General features: G+C 49.5%; 1 protein-coding gene and 1 long non-coding RNA gene across 3 annotated transcripts in view; one reads left to right on the top strand and one right to left on the bottom strand.

The window, feature by feature from the left end:
* The window catches only part of LOC132337693 (kazrin), a 92,418-nt gene extending 90,443 nt beyond the window's left edge, over positions 1–1,975 (bottom strand). The window contains exon 1 of the mRNA XM_059866479.1: positions 1,813–1,975. Coding sequence (XP_059722462.1) covers positions 1,813–1,975 — 163 coding nt within the window. The remainder of the gene's footprint in view (positions 1–1,812) is intronic.
* LOC132337694 (uncharacterized) lies at positions 1,934–9,002 on the top strand. 2 transcript variants are annotated; one of them, XR_009489236.1, is made up of 3 exons: positions 1,934–2,026; positions 5,201–5,333; positions 5,998–9,002. It is a non-coding gene; the product is annotated as an uncharacterized LOC132337694 (long non-coding RNA). The 2 variants fall into 2 exon arrangements; XR_009489235.1 differs by lacking the exon at positions 1,934–2,026 and having other exon boundaries at positions 2,478–5,333.
* The last annotated feature ends 6,374 nt before the right edge of the window (positions 9,003–15,376 follow it).

Genomic DNA, 15,376 nt, shown 5'->3' with positions numbered 1-15,376 from the left:
ATCACTCAACAGATTACTAAACCTCTGAGGAGAACAAAAAACTCCCTAACCTCAGAGAACACACCCCCCTGTCCCTTGCCAGGACCCACTGCCGAAACGTGCATCTCCCCAGGAGTGTCCTGGAGAGGAAACGAAAGCAAACACTGAACACACACACACACAGAAATCAGTGTGAGCACGAGCAGCTGAAGGGTTTTACCTGCTTTCCTGGCTGGAAGCCTGCATTTCCACATGCATGCCCTGTACATCGTGTCACCATCTGCATTCCCGATGCCCCTGCTCCACAGGGGAGGATGGAGGCTGGCATCCTCCCTCTGCCCTTTCAGCAGATTTTTATAAAAGCAAAGAGCCTCAGTAGCCTGGCTGTGGTGTACGGCAGAGGGAGGCTGAGATTACCCCAACCTCTGCACAGCATTTCAGAAAATCCCTGGCCACACAGGTAACTTCTCTTCCTACATCCCCACAGCCACCAGGAAGCTCAGCCGGGTGAGTGGAATTCACACCCCACACCCCCACCACCAAAACAGTGAAACACAAGCTGGATGGAATAAAACCACTAATTAATCCCTCTAAATCAGTTTGCCACGAACAACAACACACCGGCAATGCAATCCAATCAGTTCCAGCCGTGGCAGGGGGGTTGAAACAAGATGATCTTTATGATCCTTTACAACTCAAAGTGTTCTGTGATTCTGTAATTCCATGATTACATCCTGCCGGCAGCAACTATGCCCCGCCAAACGCTATGCTACCCTTGAAGAGCTTCACCAAAATGCTACTGTTATTTAAAATAGCGCCGAACCACCCTACCAAGAGATACAGTAAATAAGTAACGAGTAAATAACAGCTACTGACGTTTTTATCACACAGGTGTAAATTCAGTTATCGGGAAAGAGGAGGGCTCGCACTATTTCTGTTCTGACATCAAGGCTGCTCGGGGTAAACTGTCATGCAAACCTGTAATTATTGGGGAAATTTAAACCTTAAAATACAAAAGCATTCAAATAAAAACGTATCAGCGATGGCAACACACTTCGATTAGCAGGAAACTGAATTCCAGCCTGGCGAGAGCACCACGAGTACTACGGGAGCGATTCGGGCTCAGTTCCTCACCCACCACGCAAAGTCTCTTCCCGCTCCCCCTGCACCCCGCTTTCCACGCTCGGCCCCGAGGCACGGAGACAACTTTTCAGGGATGCGGGGGGCAGAGGGGGTGTGTGCCGGGCACAGGGGCTGTCCGAACCTACCCGGGGGTGCCGGGGCTCGGGGTGGGCTCCGGGCGCGGTCCGAGCCCCGCAGCCCGAGCCCCGGGCCGGTCCGAGCCCCGGGCCGGGGCAGCCGGGGAGCGCCGGGGCCGGGGCTCGGTGCGGGGCCGGAGCGCGGAGCGCGGATCGCGGCGGTAACATGGCTGCTTTCCTACCGAATTACGAAACCGGCTGAGGGCGCGGGATTACCGGGGAGAGCCGGCCAGGGGGAACCTCGGGGCGGGGTGCGGCGAGGGGATGGGAACAGAGGGGGCGGTGATGGTGGTGGCGGCGGCGGCGGGAGGACGCGGGGGGCAGTGAGTATTTGGGGCGGGGGGGTCCCTCCTCATGCCGGGGCTGCTGGAGCCGAGCGCGGCGCCGGCAGCAGCCGCAGCAGGGAAGGACCGTGCTCCGAACCCGGCGGGAACCCGCAACCACGGCCCGACGGGACGCGCCGGGCACCCCCAAAATAAACAATGGACAATAACACCGAGCGGAGGCGGCGGCCGGGAGTGTCCCCCAGCGGCTGCCCGGAGCCCCCTCGCCCCCTGCCCGCGGCGGGACCCACCTTGCGCGCCGTGCGGGCCGTGCTCCATGGCCGGGTCGCTGCCCAGCTCGGCCAGGCGCCGGCCGGTGGCCGCCAGCTCGGCGCGCAGCGCCGTCACCTCCTGGCCCGCCGCCTGCAGCGCCCCGTCGATGCGCAGCGCCAGCTGCTTGTTGTCGTCCATCATGTGCAGGATTTTGGCCTGGGGGGAGGGAGGAAGAGGAGGAGAGAGAGAGAGGTGAGAGAGGGAGCGGCGGGGGGGGCGGGCAGGGGGCTGTGCTGGGCAGGGGGGGCAGGGGCTGCCGGAGGGGAGCAGCGAGAGGGGAGTGGGCGGTGCGAGGGGGCGGCGCGAGGGGAGGGGGCTGGGAGGGTGCGAGGGGGGCTCTGCCGGGGGGACAAAGGGGAGGGGGCTCTGTGCCAGGGGAGGGGGACTCCCAGAGGGGAAGGTGGAAAGGGGAAGGGGATCTGTGCAAGGAGGTGCAAAGGGAGGGGGGCTTTGCAAAGGGGGACAAAGGGAGGGGGAGTGTGCGGAGGGGAGGGGGCTGTGCAAGGGGAGCGCGAAGGGGAGAGGGGCTCTGCGAGGGGGTGTGCGGAGGAAAGCGGGGGGGGGGGGGAGGCTTGCAGAGGGGGTACAAGAGAAACAGGTTGTGCGGGGGGTGGGGGTACCCCCTACCTGTTGCCCCCCCCGGCAGCCCGGGCAGGGCCGCGACGGAGGCGATGGCAGCTCGGCCGAGGGCATCCGCGGTGGGAGCGCGGCTGCGGCGGGCGGGTCCCGGCCGTGCGGGGCGGGGGGAGCCTGCGGTGCCCGCGCCGCGCCGGGAGCGAGACCCCCCCGCAGCCCCCCGGGAAGTTCAGGGGTGCTGCGGGGATGCTGCAGTGCCCGCGGTGAGCTCACAATGGCACCGGTGAAGAACCGCTCTGCTAACCGCGCTCGGCTTCACCCTGAGCGTGGCAGTGCCCGGCAGCTGCCCGCAGCAGGTGGAGGAAAAGGGGCTCCAAAAATCGCCCTGGAAGGATTTTGGGGCGAGGGGGGGGAAAGAGCCACCTGAGCGCTGTCACCACTGCAGCAGTACTAGTGCAGGAGCTCTTACAGTGGCGGTTCACGTGGCACGAACCCAGGGTGAAAAATCGAGAATTATTGGTATCATCCATTCGCTGGCGACTGCTAGAGGGAGCGCGGATGTTTCCCTGTGCCTTATCCATCCCTCAGAGGGATCCACTTGTGTGTTTGCCAGGGCTGCAGCAAGCCTGCAGAGCTGCCACCCTGCCCCTGGCAGCCGTGCAGATGGCTTCATCCTCACTCAAGTGAAACTGTAGAATCACAGAGTGATTTGTGTTGGAAAGGACCTTAAAGATCGTCTCATTCCAACACCTTCCACCACACCAGGCTGATCCAAGCCCCACAGACAGGGATGCTTTGGAGACCATGGCCCACCCAGCTGTACCTCCCCACTCCATCCCTGCATCCCAAATCTGCAGGCAGCCGTGCTGAGAGTTGTCACCTGAGCCACCTGTACCTGGACAAGTTCACAGATGGGTTTGGGAACTGGGCAGGAGCCCCCATGGCAGTGGGGTGGGAGCCTCACAGGAGCAGGAGTGGTGTGGGAAGCACAGCAAGGAGCCAGGATGCTGAGCAAGGACTCTTGTTAAAGGGGGAAGTCAGAGAAAATCATGACCTGTGAGTAAAGGGGGAGAAACAGCCCAGCACAATTTGCTAAAACCTCTGGTATTTGCCTAAATTCAGGCTTTTGGCACAACAAGCTGAGAATTTGGGGCAGTTCTTTGAACTTCAGGGTGTCCTTGTGCAGCACTGGCACTGCAGAGCCCTGATTCAAAATGCAGTAAAAAGATAGAAAAGGGCTCCTGCTCTTGAGAGCTGCAGGGGTGGCTCCAGGAGAGGCTGGGCATGAGGAAAAGCAGGAGCACTTCACCATCCCCCACACCCAGGGACTGAGGGGATGGGGCTCTGCAGGAGCTCTCTGGTGTGCAGAGTCCCCAGGCAGCTTTTGGGGACAGAAATGGGGAAAATCTGCTGTGTCAGTCTGCTGAAAAACATCAACAAGAGCAGCCTGGATCCCCCAAAACCTCAGGTCTGATCTGGATGCTGGGCACAACCAGCTCTCCAAGAGTCAAAAGGAATGAGTCCTTGGCAAGTGGCATCTAGTCCTTACATCCATCTGGATCAATCCATCTGGATATTGTAAAACAGAGAAAATTTAGCATTTATTCCATGAAATGGTAGAGTGGCTTTTGCAAGGGACAATTATTCCTGGCAGGGAGTCTCCAGCAGTGTCTGCAGCCCAAGCTGGGTGCTGGACCAGGGCACTCAGAATATCAGTGGACAGGTCTGTTTTCCTTAATGAATTCCCAGAGGGCCAACAAACAACCCACAAGGAGAGTAAGTGCAATTTTTGAAATTCTCTCTCCATCATCTCTACAGCCATCCCTGAATGAGATAAAGCTCTGTATGTATATAAAGCAAATTAATTCTAATCAAGATAAATGCCCAGTTTCATACCTAATTTGCATGAGCATGTGCTGCAAACTGTGTTTGCAAATGGGAGAATTATGGATGTAACCAGATAACCTGAGTGTGCAATCCCAGTACTGTACATGCAAAACTTACTCATTGCACTTGAATAAAAGTAAAGCTTCAGCAAAAGGGAACTTGGCTTTAAAGTACCAGCACATTATTTTTATCATAAAAAAATCAGGTTAAAGCTGATTTGAACCTTCCAAGAACCCATTTAGCTGCTAAGGCAAATTCCAAATGATGTTTCTTACTCAATCTAACTTTAATAATAGACTGGTTGAGTTGCTGCACTGTCAGAACTGGAATTTTTAAAATTTACTGACAAAGAGAATTTCTACATTAGCACATGGTTATTTAAAATGTGTCCTAAAGTTGGCTGTGGCCTCATGGGTAAGTTAAAAACCTCACTCTGAAAACTTTCCTTACTACTTTCAAATCTCCCTGAAGAGATCTTGGAAGATTTTCTCCCTTTCCCATGCTTCCTCCTATCCTTACTGGGGAACAGCTGGATCCATTAAAATTGATTTTGGTTTCTCAGAGCAGAATTTGATTTCTCTGAGCTTCCTCCTGGAAGGAGCAGAGAGTGTCCCAGCAATCCAGCAATATCAGCCAGAGGAAAGGCACAAGGATGGGGCACTCCCAACCCAGCTGGGTTGTGCCAGCTCCCAGCCAGAAAGCCAAGCCTTTGCTGGAAACCTCAAAATTGGGATGAAATGAAACTTTAGGAAATGAATTGTGCCTCCATCCCTTACTCCTTTTAGTTTTAAATTAAGAAAAATTTGAAATTAACAGCTAATTAAAGACACAAAATTAGAAACATATTATTTCCCAAAATTGCTTTGATGATATTTTTTAAATTTAATTTTTTTTTTATTCCAGCTTTTACCAGGAAGTTGACAGCTCTGCAAGGAGTCTGTGTCCCAAAGGGATGGGAGTCCCTGGCTGTGCAGATGAGGCATGAAGAGATTGGGAATATTTCCTAAGGACACAAGGGAAGCCTGAGTCCATGCCAGTAAGTCACAAATCTTCATTCAACCTTACTACCCAGCATCTGTTCAGGTGCTGCAAGGGGAGCCTTGAAAAGCTGGAGAGCACCCTCAGTTTTGGGCAATGTGTTCTGGCAGTGCCATCACATCCAGGCAGGCTGTTCCTCAAGCGTGTGTACATGGAATAAACATGGGAAGAGAAACATTTGAGAGTTCCACCCTTCATCTTTGCTCCTGTTACAACCTAAGGAGTACAGGGAAGGGAATATGAGAAGACTTAGAAGATGAAAAAGGGTTGAGAAGCACATGAGTACCATTCAGGCCTTCCAAACCCTTTAATTTGCTATTCAGATTAGCACTTTTTATAGTTTAATATGTACAATATGCAAAGGAACCAGTTTAACTCAATGGGAAAAGCCTTCTGTGTTAAGGTTGAACGTAATCTAATAGGGCCCTTTGACTTGATTCAATTAAATCCTTCTTTTTCCAATTAAATAATCATCCAGAATTTAATAAAAATGAATTTCCATGTGTCATCCTGCAGAATGATGACCTCTGTGATGGGGAAGGCTTATGTAAATTCTGCTGATTGCTTTTTATCTGCCTCTGCCTCGCTTCCTCCAAAAGAATTGCCTTCTGCCTGTGTATTTACATTAATTTCTCATCTGCTCCATGTATCTCTGTTTGCAGGAACAATTCCCAGCTGAAAGAGCTGTGAGCACCACCAGCTTCTTTCAGTACATCCTCAAAAATGTGTGATGGGAAAAAGATCTCCAAAGAGGGATTTTTGATCTGTGCCCCAGGTTTGTTGTGCCCTGGCACGCTGTAGGGCCAGCTTCCAACTGGCCCCTTCCAAATATCACCAGAGGCATCTCTGTGGCTGTTTATCACCAAGAAAATCCAGTCCAAGAGACCAGCAGCTTCAGCAGCAGTCCCCAGGAAAAGCTCAGCCTGGCCCACATTCCACAGTCTCCTCCAGCACATCTCCACTAAATAATTCCCATCAAAGCTACAGCAGTTGTTAATATCTGCTTTTTTCTTTTTCCCCTCTGCAAAGGTGTAGTTATAACTGCATTTTACACCCCTCTCACTCATAAAATACAGAGCACCAACTCTTTCCTTCCTCAGCTTCCTCAGCAGCATCTTTATGCAAACCTTGCTGATGTGATGCTGCTGTAGTAACTTATTAGTTATTAAAACTAATAACTTACAAGTTATTAAAACTTATAATTAAGTTAGAGTTACTCACTTATAAGTTATTAAAACTGAATTAAACAGAGCTAAGGATGGACAGGTTTAAAATTTGAGTGAATATTCTGTTTCCCCCCTTGCCACATTTCCCCATCTCTTTTTCTGTGAGGGTAAAATGGTCTTGGCGACCTTCCTGTGCTGCACATCCCTGGGGACCATGAAAACAAACCCATTAATGTTTATAAAGTGTCTCAGACTGGGGGAATTACATCACTGTGGCGAGATACAAGCTTAATGGATCAAAACAAACCCCAGCTCCAAACCCCCCAGCTTAGACACATCTCAGTTACCCGGCACAAACCTCAAGGAATCCCACTGAGAAGGGATAATTGAGAGAAAAATGTGATGCCAGAGATTTTTCTGCAGTAAACCCATTTTATGTTAATAGAAAGCAGATTTCTAGACCCCTTTGCAAACCAATGACTTCCACAGCATATTTCACAGCTGAGCACATCCATGGCACCAGCTTTGGACACGGGGCTGTTAAACCCAACATTTATTTAATGAATTACAGCAGTCCATGAATCTGGGTGTGCTCAGCCTGTGTTTAAATGTTTATTGTCAGCAGCCAGCTCTGCATGAGCAGGTATCAGCCTCAGTGATGAGCTCTCACTGCAATGGACCCAAAACGTTGAACATGTTTTTGGGTTCTGCTTTCTTACCCAAGACAGATTACCCAGGAGGTTCAGGGTCTCTGCTAAACATAAAACCTTTGGGGTTCAGTGCCAGTTTGGGGTGTTTTCTCCTTGGTGATGAACTGCCGTGCCTCTCCCACCTGCCTGGGGTTCTGAAGGGTGGATTAAGCCATTAAAACTCCACATTCGAGCAAGGTTGATGTGCTGCAGCCATCTCCAAGATGACTCCAGTCTCACCTCACCACTCAATCTAGAAACCTTGACAAAAAATTAGCTCTGGTTCGCCCTCCTATTTTAACACGTTCTCCACTGCCAGCTATGTGTGAAGTGCTCCCTTTCACGGGAGATAGAGACAGTGGTGATGATGTGCTGTGATCATTTTGCTTTCCTGCAAAATGCCTCTGATCCATGGTGGTCTCCACTCCAGAGATCCCCACCCAGGAGCAGTTTTAGAGTCCTTTGGGCTGGAAGAGACCTTAAGGACCATCTCATTCCAGCCCCTGCCATGGGCAGAGACACCTTCCACTGTCCCAGGCTGCTCCAAGCCCTGTCCATCCCTGCCTTGGACACTTCCAGGGATCCAGGGGCAGCCACAGCTTCTCAGTTCCGGGGCCTCACCACCCTCCCAGTTAAGAATTTCTTCCTCACACCCAGTGTAACCCTGCCCTCTGTCAGTGGGAAGCCATTCCCCCCTGTGCTGTCATTTCAGGTGAAGTCTGAATGAAATGCCACTTTCCCCTCTTTTCCCCATCACAAATCAGGGAGATTTGGTTGGGCTTTTTCAGAGCTGCCAGGGTGATCTGGGAGATCAGGTCCTGCTGATCCCCCAAGACTTCCCTGGGAAGGTGGGAGTGGGGACTCTGTGGAGACGTTATCTTTGCATTTCCCTCCTGTTCTGTGATGAGCACCATGTGGGAGCTCCAATGAATGGTGAGAATGTGAAGCACTCAGCAGGATAATGTGTGCCGTGAAAAAAATCCTGTGATCAATCAGCAGACAAATATATACTTAAATGAGGTGTTAGTGGGAGAGATGCAGGAAAGGTGATTATGGGTTTGTCTCCGTGTTTCCCTCAGCAGCAGTGCTGACACGCCAGGGTGGGTCACCCTACCCTGCCATTAGCGGAGCATCAGCACTCATCTGACAGCTCCTTTGTCCCGGCAAGCCGATTCCTATGAAGATTTGGCATTAGCAGAGGCAAGGTGAAACTCCGAGTTTTTGCATTCTCATGACCCTCCAAATGCTTCAGCCTGATGGATCACAGGTAAAATCACTGTCCTAATTAGGGCAGGAGGCAGAAATAAATATTTGTACTCATCTGTTTCAGCTGTGGCAATAAACACCACGGGCAGAACCAGTGGAAGAGCAGCTCCCTCTGCTCTCTTCCCAGAAAACAGAACTGGGAACAGGGGCCACAGGGCAGGGCACGTGGGAAGGGTCAGCTGGAGCATCATGTCACAGTCACGTTTTCTGAAAAATCCCTTTGCCCAGGATTTTTCTCCTGGGAAACTGAGAAGCCTCGGAGAAAAAGGAAAACAATTCTGATTTCATTTGCTTCTCCTGTGTTGTGCTCACATGTGGAATGTGTTTGGAGATTGTTCACCCACAGGTGATTGTTCCATTGCATTCTGCTGGGAGTTGTTTTCACTCTTTGGGCAATCAGGGCCAGGCTGTGTCAGAGCTCTGGAAAGAGTCACAAGTTTTCATTATTATCTTTTTAGCCTTCTGTCTGTATCCTTTCTGCATTCTTCAGTATAGTTTAGTATATACAATATAGTATTATAAAGTAATAAATTGTCCTTCTGAGAACATGGAGTCAGATCCATCATTCCTTCCATTGTTGGGGCACCCCACAAATCAACAGCATCAGAGAAAATGTGATTTTTAAAATTGCAATATTTATCAAGCAACTGAAAGACAAGACCTCAAGGGTGGTCCAGCCCTCTAAAATAATCCTAAACTGAATTCAGAAATGGAGAACTCCAGACTGTAGCAGAGAGGGGTTTTGACAGGCACAGCACACTGTCCCCCACTGGCCCCCAGCAGGCAGGGAGCACCTGAGCATCCACAAAATTCCCACGGGCGTTTCAGGGACAAAACAGCCCAATCCAGACAAGAGTGAAACTCAGTTTAGTCCTTCCCTTTTCTTTCAGGTGAAAGAACCCAGGTTCTGCTCCAAGTGCCATCACCCTCCCTTGCTCTGTCAGTGCCACCAGCCCTGGGTCACGCCTGGCTTGGGGATCACCCTGCTGCCAAAGCAGACTCTTTCACAATATTTTCACAAGAATGTGCTGGGAGTGTGGAACAATAAAAACAGCCTTCCCCTCCCCCTGCCCTCCTCCATTTTCCCTGGTTTTATCCAAAATGCTACCAGCAGGGTGGACTAATCCTGTATTGCATACAAACCTGTAATTACACTCCCCACTAACCTGTGAAAGACCTAAAAATACACCTAGATAAAGTTTCAGCATTGAGAAGGCAGCTGAAAATTTGGCATTCTATTTCTACATCCACATGTTACTTTAATTACAGTCATGTTTTAAGGTGTCAGTATGGATCCCTTGATTCTGTGAATTTGGGGCTTGGAGTCTCCTGATGTGCATCTCTTTAAGGGTTTGTACCACAGGTTGGCTACCCTGAGAAAAACAGCACTTTTCCAGGAGTGAGAGAAATCCCCCTACACCAGATAATCCACAAGTGTTCTTTTTCTTGGGGTAGGTAGGAGGAAACTGCAGGTGTCACCTCAGAGATGGGGAAACTGAGGAACAGCTGGGCTGGAGCAGGGTGTGACCAAGGTCCAGTGGGACAGGGCACCTGAACCCTGAAACAGAGCAAGGCTTTCCACTTAAATCAGGAGCAATTCCTTCATCTGACCATGACTTACCCTGAAGGAACACCCAGCAATTCCTTGATCCCACCATGACTTACCCTAAAGGAACACCCAGCAATTCCTTCATCCCACCATGATTTACCCTAAAGGAACACCCAGCAATTCCTTCATCCCACCATGACTTACCCTAAAGGAACACCCAGCAATTCCCAATTCCTTCATCCCACCATGATTTACCCTAAAGGAACACCCAGCAATTCCTTCATCTCACCATGACTTACCCTAAAGGAACACCCAGCAATTCCCAATTCCTTCATCCCACCATGACTTACCCTAAAGGAACACCCAGCAATTCCTTCATCTTACCATGATTTACCCTAAAGGAACACCCAGCAATTCCTTCATCCCACCATGACTTACCCTAAAGGAACACCCAGCAATTCCTTCATCCCACCATGACTTACCCTAAAGGAACACCCAGCAATTCCCAATTCCTTCATCCCACCATGACTTACCCTAAAGGAACACCCAGCAATTCCTTCATCTTACCATGATTTACCCTAAAGGAACACCCAGCAATTCCTTCATCCCACCATGACTTACCCTAAAGGAACACCCAGCAATTCCTTCATCTCACCATGATTTACCCTAAAGGAACACCCAGCAATTCCCAATTCCTTCATCCCACCATGACTTACCCTAAAGGAACACCCAGCAATTCCTTCATCTTACCATGATTTACCCTAAAGGAACACCCAGCAATTCCTTCATCCCACCATGACTTACCCTAAAGGAACACCCAGCAATTCCCAATTCCTTCATCTCACCATGACTTACCCTAAAGGAACACCCAGCAATTCCCAATTCCTTCATCTCACCATGATTTACCCCAAAGGAACACCCAGCAATTCCCAATTCCTTCATCTCACCATGACTTACCCCAAAGGAACACCCAGCAATTCCTTCATCCCACCATGATTTACCCTGAAGGAACACCCAGCAATTCCTTCATCTCACCATGACTTACCCTAAAGGAACACCCAGCAATTCCTTGATCCCACCATGACTTACCCTAAAGGAACACCCAGCAATTCCTTCATCTCACCATGACTTACCCTAAAGGAACACCCAGCAATTCCCAATTCCTTCATCCCACCATGATTTACCCTGAAGGAACACCCAGCAATTCCTTCATCTCACCATGACTTGCCCTAAAGGAACACCCAGAAATTCCTTCATCTCACCATGACTTACCCTGAAGGAACACCCAGCAATTCCCAATTCCTTCATCCCACCATGACTTACCCTGAAGGAACACCCAGCAATTCCCAATTCCTTGATCCCACCATGACTTACCCTAAAGGAACACCCAGCAATTCCTTCATCCCACCATGACTTACCCTGAAGGAACACCCAGCAATTCCTTCATCTCACCATGACTTACCCTAAAGGAACACCCAGAAATTCCCAATTCCTTCATCTCACCATGATTTACCCCAAAGGAACACCCAGCCAGGGAAGGGCAGGGAACATGTGTCTTCTAATAAAGTCTGTTTAACTTTGACCTAGATTACTTCTAAAAAGCCCATCAAACCACACCAAATACATGTGATAAAGTATCTTGGTACAAAATCAATTCCGAGGTGATTATCAGCCTCTGAAAAATTTGGGCTCTAAGTCAGGTCATGGCAGGGATCAAACTGAGCTGCTGTCAACTCATCTGGGCATTTTACTTTGCTTCTGGTATCTGACAGTTAAAATCATCCCAGATAGCTCCCATTACTCCTGCATTTTCTGCTTTTTTTGCCCCAGGGAAGGGCCATGCAGCCAGGCTCCATGCCAGCCACCTCCCAGCCTGCAGCATCACTCCCCAGCTGTGCCTGGGGGGAATCCAGGCTGCCACAGCTCCCTGACCACTTCCTCCACTTTGGGGAGAAATGCTAGGAAAGGCTGATCAGCTGGGAGCTGCCACAGGCAGAGCCAAGCCCCTCCAGCTGCTCTCCAGCTGCTGCTGGGAGCAATCTGTGCCCCCAGGTGGGCTGCACTGGTCACCAGCTGCCATGGCAGGAGGAGCTCAGTCCTCTCAGAGAGGAGGCCTGGGGCATGATCCTCTGCTAATGCAGGTGAGGCTAATTAATGTTATCTACATTAATAGCTTTGTATGAAAATGGGGGAGTTTTCTCCAGGGGACAGGGAGATGGCCTCAAATGATGGCTTGGTGAGACAGCAGGGGAAAGATGGTTTTCTTATCATAGAATCAGAGTGGTTTGGACTGGAGGGACCTTGAAGTTCTTTAAAAGGAACTTAAAGCTTATTTGCCATGGCAGGGACACCTTCCACTGTCCCAGCTGCTCCAAGACCTGTCCAACCTGGCCTTGGACACCTCCAGGGATCCAGGGGCAGCCCCAGCTGCTCTGGGCACCCTGTGCCAGGGCTGCCCACCCTCCCAGGGAAGGGTGGAGAGAGGGATCACTCTAAGAAAGCCAGGGCAGATAAGTAATGCCCCCCTAACCCTCCCCCAAAGGCTAAATTAATAATATTTTTTAAAAGCACAGCTGGGTGGATTCCTAAGGAGAATCTAAGCGTGCTGGGAGGCTCCAGTGGATGCAGGAGGCTCTGTGGGGACCAGCATCTCCATCACCTCAAAGTCTTCAGGACAAGAAGCTGCCAGGGTTGTTGACATGGGGATTTTAAGAAGGTGATGGATACAAAACCCACCAAAGGCAATTAAACCAAGCAGGACAACAGCCAAGCTCTTGTGTTTGCTCCCTGTCAGTTGCTTTTATGGGGACAGAGATATATCTGCAAAGCTATTCAAGTGCATTTAATTTTTCCAATACCCACTGACTGCAGCTTGTATGAGGATAATGTGTTTATCCTATAAGGGTCCTGACTTCATTCTGCAGCACTTGACTCCAGGGTGGGTTTTGTATTATTAACTTCCTTCCAGTACACATGGAAAATAAAACCTGTTGCCATTGAACACCCTGGGATGGAGTTTTGTTGGGTGTCAAGTGCAGTTTGTCACACTGCTGGAGGCCCAGGTGGGACAATGAGCCTGGAAAAACCTGGGGCCTCACACCTGATGGAGCTGAGGTGTGGGGAGTGCAGGGCTGGAGGGGGGAGCTTGCTCTGACACAGCAGAAGACAAATGGAAAAGGGGGAAGGATACCAATCTATCTGGAAGGTATTGGGAAGAAATTCTGGCTGTGAGGGTGGGCAGGCCCTGGCACAGGTGCCCAGAGCAGCTGGGGCTGCCCCTGGATCCCTGGCAGTGCCCAAGGCCAGGCTGGACAGGGCTGGAGCACCTGGGACAGTGGGAGGTGTCCCTGCCATGGCAGGGGTGGCACTGGATGGGCTTTAAGGTCCCTTCCAGCCCAAACCATTCTGGGATAAAACCTCTGCAGTGAGAGGGGGTGATGCTCCATCCCTCATGCCTCACACCCCTCACTATCCAAAAGCTCTTGGTAAACATGAGAAATTACTTAGGACTGCTTTGCTGATATTTTTTGCCTTCTGATGCCACCTCATGAAATAACGGTTCATAATCTGCACCAGAGCAGCCTGACTCAAGATAAAGATCTGCCTCATTTGCAGTTACATAATTAGCAATTACCCTAATTTCACTTACACTAAATTACATTTTTTAAAAAATAAATGTTATCTTTTCTGACAAAAAAAAAAAAGGAAAAAAAATCCTGGGTCTACTTCAGAATTTTTTACATAAAGCAGAAGTATCATTATCCTGTTCTCAGATGTACTGTCTAGACACTTTTAATGAAAATATTCATTATTGCTAATTTGCATCTCTTTCAATTCCAGGACAGAAATCAAATGAAGATGTCAAAACTGTGCTCCCTCTGCCTCAGGCAAAATGGAGCCACGGTGACCCCCAAGTCCTTCCAAAGGGGATCTCAGTTTGTGAGAAGGAAAAACATCTCCAGCATCCTCATAACTGAGGGCAGCACGAGATGAAAGTTTAGCAGGGAAAACCAGAGGAAAAGAATGGTGTCAGGATCTGGATCTGAGATCTGCAGCTTTACAGGAGGGAAAACCCAGGGAGATCCCAGCCTTAGGGTGCAAGATGAGTTGAAATAGAGATGTAAATCAGGGCAGTGGTAACTCCTGTGGGCTCAGCAGTGACATTTCCTGGAGATAAAGCACATTTTAAATGCACTCTGTACTTGCTGGTAACAAAACTTTCCATTAGTACAAGAAAATACATATTACACCTCAAACATGCTTCACTGAGCTTGGAGAGTAAAGATAAAATGATCTTTTTATAGCAAATAGGAATGAATACTTAAAAATAATAAAAAGTTGGTGAATATTCATTTGAACTCTTAAGCAAATTTGCCCTTGTCATATTTGCATCCCTCTTGTGTTCTCTTTCTGTGCAATGAAGTTTTATTAGCAGGAACATCCACAGAAAGTGAATGTGAAGACTCAATACCCATGGGAAATGAATTTAAAATTCACTTGCTGTGTGCAGTCACCCAAGAAACTTGATCATAATTGTTTATTGTACTTAAATATTTATATTGGTGAAGCACTTGCTAGATGAAAAGGCTGTGATGCTCCTGTGCTGGGTGATGTTCAAACACTGTCCCAGGCTGCAGGAATCACCTCCATCCCCAACAAACACTCAGGTGGGGCAGGTTTCTCCAGGCTGTGGCAGGTGGCAAATTTCAAGGTCAACAAGCATTGGGTGAAAAATCAAAACATTTCTCTTAATTTTTCTTGCATGCTGAGTGGATCCACTGAACGGCAGCACCTCCCATGGGTGTGTTCACACATGGTGCTTGGAATGGAGTCAGAAAGTAAAGTTCATCATTTTGAGGAACATCATTTTGAGCTTTTTCACTCTTGCAGTCCTCTGGCACAGAAAGAAAAAGTTTCTCCTAATTTTCCTTAGCAAGTTGAGTGCACCCACTGAATGGCAGCACCTCCCATGGGTGCACTCACACAGGAGAGTCAGAAATGGAATGGAGTCAGAAATTAAAGTGCAGAAATTAAAGTTCAGAAATTGAAGTTTAGAAATTAAAGTTCAGAAATGAAAGTTCAGAAATTAAAGTTCACCAGGAACATCATTTTAAGCCTTTTCACTGCCTGCAGTCCTCTGGCACATCCCTAGCTCCAAGCTTGGATTCCAGCAGTGCCCTTGGGCTTCACAATGGATCCTTCATTCCCTCCTTCCCTCTGCATCTCTGAATGCTCCAGGAGCTGCACCCACGGCCTTGCCTCCCCCAGCAGATTCCATTCCTGAGCAGCAATCCCAGAGCAGTTAACACCTTCCCACCCTCCCTGGCAGCTGGGCAGGGCATGGCAGCTCCCAGCTCATCCCAGGGCACCT

This window comes from Haemorhous mexicanus, chromosome 23 (assembly GCF_027477595.1).
Source record: "Haemorhous mexicanus isolate bHaeMex1 chromosome 23, bHaeMex1.pri, whole genome shotgun sequence".
Classification (NCBI taxonomy): Eukaryota; Metazoa; Chordata; class Aves; order Passeriformes; family Fringillidae; genus Haemorhous; species Haemorhous mexicanus.
The sequence above is the reverse complement of the archived record's forward strand: the minus strand, read 5'-3'. Positions and strand labels throughout refer to the sequence as shown.